Source organism: Sus scrofa, chromosome 8 (assembly GCF_054392235.1).
Source record: "Sus scrofa isolate SSC_HxYL_T2T_F1_AM1 chromosome 8, Sscrofa_HxYL_maternal_Yorkshire_Landrace_v2.0, whole genome shotgun sequence".
In the NCBI taxonomy this organism is placed as follows: Eukaryota; Metazoa; Chordata; class Mammalia; order Artiodactyla; family Suidae; genus Sus; species Sus scrofa.
Genome location: NC_139390.1, coordinates 138,391,526 through 138,403,861, shown reverse-complemented (window position 1 = coordinate 138,403,861; position 12,336 = coordinate 138,391,526). Strand labels below are relative to the sequence as shown.

Here is a 12,336-nt window from a genome sequence, read left to right as displayed (position 1 = left end):
AAATGTTTAATTCTGGAAAGCTCTTTGATCACATATGTATTTCATTCATTTCTCACAGCAGCTCTGAAGAAGGATGGAAACACAGAACTCAAATGCCCAATTAATGTCACTAACTCAGGGTGTGGAGACTCTGGGGTGGGAGGAAGATGCTTAAGGTTCCCTGGTGGCTCCTGAGAGCAGACATAAAAGCAATAGGTCTGTGCCTGAGTTTCATAGCGGCATTTTTCACACACAAACTTTCCACGCTTCTTTTAAAAGGACATAAGTGACAAGCTGATTATCAGAGATTATTGTTTATAAACAGAAATGACCAGGATACACCATAGGTACAGTGGTCAGATTTTTCTTTCTTCCCCCCGCCCCCCACTTTTTAGGGCCTACGCCACGGTCACGGCAACTCAGGGCCAGAGCTGTATCCGCAACCTACACCACAGCTCACAGCAACACCGGATCCTTAACCCACTGACCCTGCGTCCTCACAGATACTAGTCGGGTTCATTACCACTGAGCCACAGCGGGAACTCCCAGTAGCCAGATGTGTAACTAAAACAATCGGGTCATACGGTCTGGCAAGTTCACAGACGTTGCCAAGAATCAAACAAACATTTCTGAAAATGCAAGACTTCTGGTCTCCACAAAGGTCAGCGGGTCAGCGCAATATCACATACAATCCTGAGGTACCCCGCCACAAAGGAGGTGACGCTCACAGCGACAGCTAGCACTGGAGTGCTTCTCAGCGCGTGCCACGCGGCTTTCATCCAGTCCTCGTCACGACGCCGTGCAGCAGGTACCGGGACTCTGCCCATCTTACACGTAAGAAACCCGAAGCTCGGACCATCAACTAACCTGCCCCAGGTCACACTACTGGGACTTGAAGAAAGCACACGGGGTTACAGCATGCACACTCTCAAGTACAACGCCTTGCACAATAAGGCTAAAATACGGGACCATGACGTGCTACTGGATCATCTAACGAACGCTAAATTGTGCTTCAATATAACGTTCACATCCAGGTGTGCTTTGCTGGATTCAAATTCTAGGAAAATTAGTTCGTGCAAATCCAATTCTTTCCAGCTCATCAATTCCCCCTTCTGCAACCACTCTGTACAACTAAAGAGTTTCGCTCACAAACGAGATCTCCGTTCCTATCATTTTCCCACGTGCATGTGTTCCCCCCGCCCCCCCCCGCTCCAGCAGGCCTCCCAGAGAGACAACGCGAAACAAGGCAAAAGGAAAAAGACGGTTTCTTAGGAGAACGAAAACAAAGGCAGTTCTACTCACCACTTTAAAGTACCCCATGAGGCTAGTAAATGATGTTTCACTGGCACTAGAGACTTACTAATGAAACCTACCATTTTCTTAAACAAAATGTTTCACAGTTGATCCTTTTAAAAAATTTCCCCCTCTCTCCCTGTTGGTACCTCCTTGGGGGTCTCAAAGATGAACATTCAGAATATTCGTAGGAGTTCCCGTCATGGCTCAGCAGAAACGAATCCAACGGAGATCCATGAGGATGCAGGTTCGATCCCTGGCCTCACTCAGTGGGTTAAGGATCTGGCATTGCCATGAGATGTGCAGTAGGTCGAAGACATGGCTAGGCCCTGGCATTGTGGCTGTGGTGTAGGCCGGTGGCTACAGTTCCAATTCAACCCCTCGCCTGGGAACTTCCATATGCCATGGGCGCAGCCCTACAAAGCCAAAAAAAAATTTTTTTAATTAAAAAAAATATTCTTCAAAATAATGTTTTTTGGCGGGGGAGGGGGAAAAAGTCTTCGTACAATTTCGCAAAAATCAAAATGAATGGCACAAATGACTCAATGCCAGCTACACTGTCATCTACGTACCGTGCTGTCCCTTCTGCTATGAAGGTACCAGTACATGGCGGGGATCCAGAAGGTCTGTCCGAGCTGTCCGCTACCCCACGAGAGCTGGCGCACCCGCCGGGGGTCGAGCGATGTCTGCGCCCAACTTCACACAGTGCAAGGTCGGGGCCCTTGGTGCTCTTTGGAAGCAGAAGGCACAGAGCGCAGACTCAGCTACGAGACGCCCAGCACTTGGGCGGAAGCGGTCTTCTCAAGCCACCCGGCCTTGCCCTCAGGGAAAACTGAACCTCCTCGGCTGTATTTTCCTGATGGTTCAGGTTATTCAAACGCCTCATTTCATACTCCCTTTCAAGTCGGATGGCTGAAAAATAAAACACGTGAAGCAAGGCAACCGACATTTTCCACCAGGCATGATTTAGTCAAAACTGAATATCCATCACCCAGAAAAATGCACATTCTTGGATACCAAACGCGAAGACAGGCCTACCTAGATAGGGAGCATGGGTGCGAATGAGCTGATTGAAACATTTCTCTAATAACCAAAATAACACACAAAACTGGCAATTAAAGCAGTTCGTATAGAACTTACATTCCGCTGAAGGGAGCACACCGTCCTCACTGGTTTGACATTTTTTGAGGCGTATCAAACTACCAAATGCAATTTCTTCCAAGAAAGGCAACTTGATGCTGGTTAGTTTCGTGTGCCAGGTCTCTGTAAGCAGTGCAAGTTCCCAGGGGTCCTGGCTGGGGCACAAATTCATGAATTCATTCAATAGATACTCATTGACATCTACTGCAGGACATGGAAAAGGCATCTGAATTCTTAGTTCCGTTTCCCACTAGACATTTTGGTTTATAGGCGAGTATTCAGGATTTTCCAAAGTTGCAAATCTAGCCAGGAGAAGGAGCCTTATATTAACCAGTGTAGAGCTATATTGAAAAATGACCACTAATTGCAATGACAGGAACGTTTGCTCAAAAAACAGCCTCCATGGAGTCAATCCAATCTTTCCATGTCTTTAAAGAGGATGTGGTTAAGAACTGTAAGCTCTGGAGTTCCTGCTGGCACAGTGGGTTAAGAATCCAATTTCAGTGGCTAGAGTTCGATTCCTGGCCTGCTGCAGTGGTTTAAGGAGCCGACATGGCCCCAGCTGCAGCTTGGATTCAATCCCTGGCCCAGAACCTCCATACACCAAGGGTGCAGCCGTATTTAAAAAAAAAAAAAAAAAAAAAAAAACAAAAGAAAGAAGAAAACAAACAACAGCAACAAAAAACTGCAAGCTCTAAGTCTTTCTTGGCTGATTAAAAGTATGTTCACATTTGGAGGTCTCATCATGGCTCACTGGAAATGAATCTGACTAGCATGCATGAGGACACAGGTTCCATCCCTGGCCTCGCTCACTGGGTTAAGGATCCTGTGAGCTGTGGTGTAGGTCGCAGATACAGCGTGGATTCCCTCATTGCTGTGGCTGTGATGTAGGCTGGCATCTACAGCTCTGATTCCACCCCTAGCCTGGGAACCTCCATATGCTTCGGGTGTGGCCCTAAAAAGCAAAATAGATAAATAAATAAAAGCAGCACTAGTGTCAAGAGAAGTCTTAGAAAACTGGAGAAGGGAATGAAATCCCAAAAGACAATATTTAAAAGTAATCACAGAGTTCTCGCTGTAGCCCAACACGATCAGCAGCATCTTGGGAGTGCTGGGATGCAGGTTTGATCCCCGGCCTGGCACAGTGGGGTAAGGATCTGGCATTGCCACAGTTGTCTGGACTGGTCTGGACTGCGGTTTGGATCTGATCCCTGTCCTGGGAACTCCATATGCCATGGAGCAGCCAAAATAAAATTAAAAAAAAAAAAAGTATCACAATGAACTTTCAATGGATTGTTCTGTGTATCCTAATTTGGAAATGTATTTGCTACATTTCTCATCTGTAGTCAACATGCATTCACATGCACGAGGAAAGATGAAAGACCTGCTTCGGTACCGGTAGGGGAAGTGAGGACATTCTACCCATACCATCTGTTTTCCTTGTTTTTTGGTGGCTTATTTTATTTTGGCCTCCCAGAGGCATATGGAGTTCCTAGGATCAGAGCCGAGCCGCAGATTCAACCTATGCTGCCGTGACCTACACCATAGCTGTGGCAATACTGGATCCCTAACCCACTATGCAGGACAAAGGATCGAACCTGCATCCCAGTGCTGCAGAGATGCTCCGGCCCCTTTGCACCACAGCAGACACTCTGACTTCCTTGCTACTTTATATTAACTTTAAAGAGCGACTTGAAATCTACAGTTATTATAAATGCCCTTGAGCTAATGCACAAAGGCATGGTCATGAGGACTCAGTGAAGCATCATTTGTCACAACAGAACCCCCCCAAAATAGCTTTACTATCTATCAAGAAGAGCCTGGTTAAACAACTGTAGTACACACATATAACGAAAGAATGAGGTTTATCCTTATACATTGACTTGGAAAGATTGGCAATAAGTAATATTTACCTAGCACCTACTACATGCTAGACACTGTCTTAATCAGTTTACACATATAAACACATGTAATTGCCATAGTAACCCTCTGAAGTAGACAGATGCTACTGTTATGTTCATTCTCTGGATTAGGAAACAAGGCTAGAGAACTTGCTCAAGGTTACAAGGCTTGAGTTTGAAATTTGAACCCAGAAAGGCAGACTCTAGAATCTATGCTCTTAACTATGAGGCTGCACAAGACACAGTAGGGGAGAGAGCAAAGCTCAATACAATCCCAAGTGTAAAAACGTGTGTACACACACATGCGTGTGTGTATCTCCTGAGCAAGGGTTAGTTCAAGGGTTAGAAATGCTAGAAAAATATAAGCACTTGACCTGGGTGGGGATGGGAATGGGATTATGAGAAATAACATTTCATTTTTCCTTTCAAATGCTTCTGTGCTGTTTGAATGTTTTTAGTATATGTTTTTAAATTAAAATTTTCCAAAAACACTTAACCAAAAAAAGCCCAAAGCGAGGAGCTGCCTCAGCAAATGAACTCCAAAGAGTTCTCTTCCTCTCAATTTAGCTGCTCTTACAAAAAGAATATCAAATATTTTCTTGTGAGAATGATAGAGTTGACACTGGTTGTACGGATATTATTTATAAGATTCCATACAGCCAAAACCACAAGATCAGCGACTTTTTTTTTTTTTTGGTCTTTTTAGGGCTGCACCCACAACACATGGAGATACCCAGGCTGGGGGGCGAATCAGAGCTAGAGCTACCAGCCTATGCCACAGCCACAGCAACACCAGATCCGAGCTGAGTCTGCCACCTACACCACAGTTCACGCCGGATCCTCAATCCCCTGAGCAAGGATGTGTCCTCATGGATGCTAGCCAGATTCATTTCCGCTGAGCCACAACAGGAACTCTAGAATCAGTGCTTTAAATCATGCTTTAGACACAAGAATAACTTCATCATAAAAATTATGTTTATAATAATGACTACAGCAGTATTTGCTTATAGTTCAAGGTCTAAACACAGACTGAACTGATAAATCTAAATAGAACGCAGGAGTTCCCATCATGGCTCAGTGGTTAATGAATCCGACTAGGAACCATGAGGTTGCGGGTTCAATCCCTGGCCTTGCTCAGTGGGTTAAGGATCCGGCGTTGCCGTGAGCTATGGTATAGGTCACAGACGAGGCTCAGATCCCACATTGCTGTGGCTGTGATGTAGGCCGGCAGCTACAGCTCTGATTCGACCCCTCGCCTGGGAACCTCCATATGCTACAGAAGTGGCTCTAGAAAAGGCAAAAAGACAGGAAAAAAAAAAATTACATAGAATGCAATGGTGAGTTTTCTCTGCCTTTCCCCTGCTCTTGCTTTTGCAACCTGTGGGTTATCTCCATTTATTTCTTAGAAAATTGTCAGAGTAAAATTCAGAGTTCTCATTGTGGCTCAGCAGTGACAAATCTGACTAGTACCCATGAGGATGTGGCCGCACTCAGTGGGTTAAGTATCTGGCATTGTCATGAGCTGTGGTTAGGCCGCAGATGCAGCTTGGATCTGGCGTTGCGGTGGCTGTGGTGTAGGCCAGCAGCTCTGATTCAACCCCTAGCCTGAGAACTTCCATATGCCGCAGATGCAGCCCTCAAAAGCAAAAAAACAAACAAACAAAAAAGTAAAATTCAATTGACTTACAGCAGAAAATGTGTCATGGATTGTGGCAGAGAGATTAAAAAAATAAGTCCAGGAGTTCCTGCTGTGGCTCAGCAGGTTAAGGACTCGACATTCTATGAGGATGCAGGTCCCCTCCTTGGCCTGGCTCAGTGGGTTAAGAATCTGGTGTTGCTTCGGCATAGGCCCCAGCTGCAGCTCCAATTCAACCCCTGGCCTGGGAACTTCCATATGCCACAGGCGTAGCAAGCAAGCAAACAAGAAGAAAGATGTCCAAAAATTAAAAACAAGGCAGCACTATTTCGTTCTTTTTAATGGCTGAGTTGTAGTCCATTGTGTATATGTACCACATCTTCTTAATCCATTTATCTGTCCTTGGCCATTTAGGTTGTTTCCGTGTCTTGGCTATCGTGAATAGTGCTGCAGCAACACAGGGGTGATGCACCTTTTTCAAGAAAGCTCTGTCTGGATATACGCCCAGGAGTGGAAATGCTGGACCATATGATAGTTCTTTGCTGTTGTGCAGCAACAGGGATGGAACTAGAGAGCCTCATACTATGTGCAGTCAGTCAGAATGAGAAAGACAAATACCATATGATATCACTTATACCTGGAATCTAATATGCGGCCTTTCCACAGAAAAGAAGCAAACTCATGGACATGGAGAACAGACCTGCGGTTGCCAAGAGGGAGGGGGAGGGAGGGAGAGGGACTGGGCGTTTGGGGTTAGGAGAGCCAAACTATTGCATTTAAAAAGGATAAGCAATGAGATTCTGCTGTATAGCCCAGGGAACTGTATCTGATCACTTGTGATGGAACATGATGGAGGAGAATGTGAAAAAAAAAGAACGTATAAATATGTATGAGTGGGTCCCTTTGCTGTACAGCAGAAACTGACAGAACATTGTAAATCAAATATAATAAAAAATTTTTTTTAAAAAGGCAGCACAACGACACCACAGAGGGGAACTCCCATGTGGTAGCAACCCATGTTTATTATGGGTTCACTATTATGTCAGGCAAGATGCAAGTACTTTTTTTTTTTGGCCGTACCCGTGGCACGTGGAAGGTCCTGGGCCAGAGAAGAAACCCACACCACAGTTGCAACCTGCACCACGGCTGGAGCGATGCCAGATCCTTAACTTGCTGAGCCACACTGGAACTTTCAACATGCAATACCTTACATACATTATTTCGTTTGTATTCTTCACTATATAGGTAGATGTTGATGCGTCCGTTTCACAGGTGTGGAGGCCAAGGCACAGAAGTTAAGTAATTTAAGGCCACATGGGGAGCCAGGGATAGGGCCAGGCTTTGAGCCCCGTTCTTCTTGATCCATGCATCACCCACTAAAGTGTACAGGATGCAAAACTGACTTGTACCAGCTACTTCAGTGTTCTGTTAAGATATATCTGACACCAAGGTATTTTTAGGTAGACTTACACTATCTAAGGTATTTTAAGGTAGCTGTCAGTAGTAGAAAATGCTGCTTTGGAGTAAGAGGACTCAGACTTCGAGCCCTAGTTACTCCCTTACTACATGACTGTGGGACTTTGATCATACCACGCCTCCAAACCTCAGTTTCCTCATCTGAAAGTGTTTTGTTGTAAAGATCAAGCAAAATATATATATTTATATAAATCCTTGTAAAAGCATTTTCCTTTAAAACAAAAACAAACAAAACTATCCACACACCTGAAAATGCCATACAGCACATTATCTCATGGAGAACGTACAGGTGCCCAGTACTTTTATTTTAACAAGGACACTCTCCCCATCCCAGTCAATGCTTAACAGTGATAAAAATACTTACACTTCGTAACAACTGCACCGCAAAATGGTTTCCATTGTGTTCTTTCTTGGCAAGCCATAAGCCATGGTGAATTTTTACGGTCCAGTTTCCTTACACAGGTGCCTGGTGTAATGACTCAGATTTTCGGTTGACTTTGCTTGAAATGATTGCCATGCACCTAATTAATGTTAAAATATTCATTTGGATACTTTTACTAGTCAAATAATCAAAATATTCAGAAAAAAAATTCTGAACGTCCCTAATTAATGTTTATGAACTGAACTCCTACTGCAGCACCGTCTTTCGTGTTCCATGATGCCATTTTACCGTTTCTCGCCATGTAAGGAGAAAACGCCAGGTGAACAGCATCGGCATTCCGGCCCGGATTTTGTCATTGCCTACACTTGCCAAACTGGCTCAAACACCTCATCACCAAAGAGTGTCTGGCGATGTGGCAACAAACAGGTCTGGGGGCACAGGAACTTTCCGTCTTCCGCTGGAGCCCTTTAAAGAATGCAAACCTTTCCACATTTTCCCTTTTTCAAACTTCTGAACTTAAAAAGTGGCCCACTTTAAGCACCACACCCACTATGCACAAAGATTCCGGGAGCAACTGGCTCTGGAGATCAAGATGGAGATGGGGGGGCAGGGAGCGAGAGGGGGGAGGAGAGGGGGCGAGAAGGGGGAGAGGGGAGAGGGGAGGGGGCGAGAGGGGGGAGGGGAAGGGAAAGGGAAAGGGGGAGGGGAGGGAAAGGGGGAGGGGAAGGGAAAAAGGAGGGGGAGGGGAGAAGGGAGGGGGAGGGGAAAAAGGAGGGGGAGGGGAGAAGGGAGGGGGAGGGGAGAAGGGAGGGGGAGGGGAGAAGAAGGGAGGGGGAGGGGAGAAGGGAGGGGGAGGGGAGAAGAAGGGAGGGGGAGGGGGGGAAAGGGGGAAGGGGAGGGGGGGAAAGGGGGAAGGGGAGGGGGGGAAAGGGGGAAGGGGAGGAGGGAAAAGGGGGACCCCTCCCAGCGCGCCGTCCCCGCCAGAGCCCCGCTCCTCCTCCCATCGGCCCCCACACGCGGGGCGAAGACGCCCGTTCCGCGCAGGCTTTGCGAGACGGGTCCGGGAGAGGACGCCGGCGCCCCATTACCGGCGCTCGGGGAGGGACGCGGTCCCCCGCGGGTCGAGGGCCGCGCGCGCGCGCGCCCATCTAGGGGCGCATGTCCGCGCACGCGCCGCGAGCCCCCGCCTCCTTCCCGCTCGCGCGCGCGCGGAGCTGCGGGCGCCCCTGCGTCACGCCCCGGCCTCAATAAAGGCCTTTGTGGGGCCGGCCCCGCCCGCGAGGGCCCCGGGGTGCGGAGCCGAGGACGCGCGCCCGCGGGGCCCCGCAGCCGAGGGTCGGCTTGTGGTTTGACGGAGCAAACCCGCCGCGAGCCCTTTCCCTGAAAACGCTTCCGAACCCCAGTGTGAAGCGACTCGGGGACGGGGTTTGGGGCGCCACTTACAGACACGCGCGGGCTCCGCCGTGGGGCGTCTCCGCGCGCCGCGGGGCGGGAGGGGACGCGGTGCCTGTGCCCGCGCGCCCGGGTGCGTCAAGGCCCTTTTAAACGCCAGGCCTCGGAACACGTGGTACGTGTTAAGCGCATCATAGGATCAGAAAGCGTGGCCTGCTGCGCTCGCTTCTGAAGTCGTTGTGCGGTGGGGATTCAGGATGAGTCAATATTTTCATGCGTCAGATGGTCACCAGGTAACGTCAAATGAAAATAGTCCTCCTCCATCTTGCGTGAGGGTTTTGGAGCCACGACGGGTTTGGCATTCTAGTTCTGCCGCTTGCTAACTTGCAGGTCTTGCCTACGTAAGTTCTCTAAGCCTCAATTTCCTCACCTAGAAAACAAGTATCATATCCTGTATATTATAGGATTGTTGTGAGGAGCGAAGATTGGGGCTCTAAGGTCTCTGCGGCAGAGGAAGAGCCTAGTCACAGCATCATTGAACAGGGAGGGATCACTTATTATTCCAAAATTACTTATTATTCCACCTGTAGAGAGGAGGAATGGACTAAGCTTTTAAGTTCATAAGCTTTTAGTTCATTTTAAGGTCCTTGACGACCGCACAGGGTCAAACAGCTTGTGAGCTGCAGGGCCAACTTTTGAATTTAAACACAGTACCCCTTCCACCCTGACAAGCTCCCTCTGATATTGGCTCCCAACTAATTTAAACACAGTACCCCTTCCACCCTGACAAGCTCCCTCTGATATTGGCTCCCAACTAATTAGAACAGGCTCCCAGAGTTACTGGCTACGTCCTGTAGCCAGTACGTTTGTGCTTCCCTGAAATTACAAGGTTGCTCTTTCACTGGGTTCCAGTACCGATGGAAAAGGAGCAGCCGGAAGTGAAAGGGGGTGTTCGTATTTTAACACATTGGTGGATTAACACATTCATGGATTTTGAGATCTCCATAGTAGATTTTGACTTGAATTGTTTAAATAAATTAGTATCCTGGTGGGGGAGGGGAGATGCGTCTACCACATGCCCGTAAGTGTTGTCAGTATTGTCCTGTGGAACCCACTCATGCCCGTGTGTATGTGCGGTTTCAAAATAAAATATAGTTCTCAGAGGGGACCTAAACGTTTGCAAGCCACTGTCTAGGATCATTTCATTTTAGTGACAAGGAAGCCAAGACTAAGCTGTTAGCTGAGGTCACACCCGATGGGACAGAGATGGGCCACCTTGGAGTTGAAGTGGCTGTGGTTTCCTGGCCTGTTTTCTTTCTATAGGCAGAGAAATTAAGGCACAGGGAGGGGATGTGGTGGGTCCAGGTTCCCTCTGAGAGAAAGCAGTCTGTGAGTTCTCCACATGGGAACTTATTTTCTATGCGTCTCCCTTTGAACAAATATGGTGGAAGGCAGAGCATAACGTCTGAAACGAGGTCATAAAAAGCATTGTGGCTTCCTCCTGGAGGTCTCTCTTGGATCACGAACCCTAGAAGAGGTCAGCTGCCATGTTGGGAGGACACTCAAGCCAGCTTATGGAGAAAATCCCTTGCAGAGGAATCGAGGCCTCTAACGGGTGGAGCTGAGGCCTCTTGCTACCAACTGTGTGCGTGCCATCAAGGCACATCCCCCAAGGTTCAAGCTTTCAGATAACTGCAGCCCCACTGATGTCTTCACTGAAACTTCATGGGAGACCCTGAGCCAGAACCACCTCAGCCACCTAAGGATTTCTGGCGTTCAGAAAATATGAGATGATAAATGTTCATCGTTTTAAGCCATCAATCTTAGGGATATTTGTTACAGAGCAACGGATAACTAATATACCATTATGCCATGAGTGTCTTTTTTTTTTTTTTTTTTTGTCTTTGCAGGGCTGCACCTGCAGCATATGGAGGTTCCCAGGCTAGGGGTCAAATCAGAGCTGCAGCTGCAGCTGCAGGCCTACCCCACAGCCATAGCAACTCCGGATCCAAGCTATGTCTGTGAACTACAAACACCATAGCTCACGCAACGCCAGATCCTTAACCCACTGAGCGAGGCCAGGGATCAAACCTGCGTCCTCATGGATGCGAGTCAGATTCGTTTCCACTGTACTACAACTCGAACTCCCCATTCGAGTCTTATTGTAGGAGGAATTTTGTTTTCCTTCTTTTTGGGGGGGGAGGGTGAGGGGCGCACACCTGAGGCATGTGGAAGTTCCCAGGCCAGGGATTGAACCGGAGCCACAGCAGCGATCCCAGCTGCTGCAGTGACGATGCCAGATCCTTAAACTTGCTGAGCCACAAGAGAATTCCAAGAGGGAATATTTTACATGGAAGAAAATAGCCGTGTGTTTATCACTGAGGTTAATGGCTTGATTAAAATAAGCAGTAAAACACGCTTTGCTGACCTTTACTGGGCAGCTGCTTCTGCTAAATCTCACCTAGGACCAGTATAGATCCTTAAAAACCATCGGCACAGAAAACACGCTTTGACACTGGAACAACACGGGTTTGACTTTTGTAGGTCCACTTAAATGTGGGTTTTTTAATAACCGGGCGACAAGATCTGAAGATGGTTCAAGTCCATGGTTACAGAGGAACCATGGATACGAAAGGCTGACTGTAACTTATCCTCAGATTTTTGACTGTGGGAGTGGGGGGGGTCAGTGACCAGACCCCCCCCCATTGTTTAAGGGTCAATGGTATATGGTAAGCGCCACTCCTCCACTTATTATGAACTAAATAACAGAAAATCGTATGGAATATGCAAAGATATCCAATATAGATCTGGTTCCCACCCCCGTAATTACTATTTTAGTTTTTTTTGAAATATCAAATTGTTTCTAAACATAACTCTCCCTTGCTCTCGCCTCCTTCCTCCCTCTCTCTCCTCTCCCTTCCTCCCCCCTTCCTCCCTCCCCTGCTTTCCTCTCTCCGTCTCCATCTCTATCAACAGCCCCCCTCTGTTCTTCTATTGCCCCGCGTATACCATCTTCACTGATCTCCACTAGTTCAGAAAGTTGCCCCTTGGCATTTAAATTGATTAAGAGCATTGCTGCCACCTAGTGAGAAAACTGAGGTACCGGGAGGACTGCAAAGGAGGCATCATCACAAGGC

At 47.6% G+C, this 12,336-nt stretch overlaps 2 protein-coding genes across 4 annotated transcripts in view; both read right to left on the bottom strand.

Annotated features, from left to right (window-relative positions):
* Window positions 1-1,982, bottom strand: part of SLC10A6 (solute carrier family 10 member 6) — a 47,218-nt gene extending 45,236 nt beyond the window's left edge. The window contains exon 1 of the mRNA XM_084973699.1: window positions 1,845-1,982. The gene's annotated coding sequence lies outside the window, so the exon portion shown is untranslated. The remainder of the gene's footprint in view (window positions 1-1,844) is intronic.
* A 50-nt stretch (window positions 1,983-2,032) lies between these two features.
* On the bottom strand, window positions 2,033-9,440 carry C8H4orf36 (chromosome 8 C4orf36 homolog). Of its 3 annotated transcripts, none has more exons than XM_084973711.1 (4): window positions 9,251-9,440; window positions 7,790-7,946; window positions 2,413-2,567; window positions 2,033-2,184 (listed from the first exon to the last, which is right to left on the bottom strand). In XM_084973711.1, the coding sequence occupies exons 2-4, from the start codon at window positions 7,852-7,854 to the stop codon at window positions 2,033-2,035; spliced, it is 372 nt and encodes a 123-aa protein (XP_084829837.1). In that variant the 5' UTR covers window positions 7,855-7,946; window positions 9,251-9,440. The 3 variants fall into 3 exon arrangements, with proteins under 3 accessions (XP_084829837.1, XP_084829838.1, XP_084829839.1); XM_084973712.1 differs by lacking the exon at window positions 9,251-9,440 and adding an exon at window positions 8,896-8,971; XM_084973713.1 differs by lacking the exon at window positions 9,251-9,440 and adding an exon at window positions 8,096-8,116.
* Window positions 9,441-12,336: the final 2,896 nt, after the last annotated feature.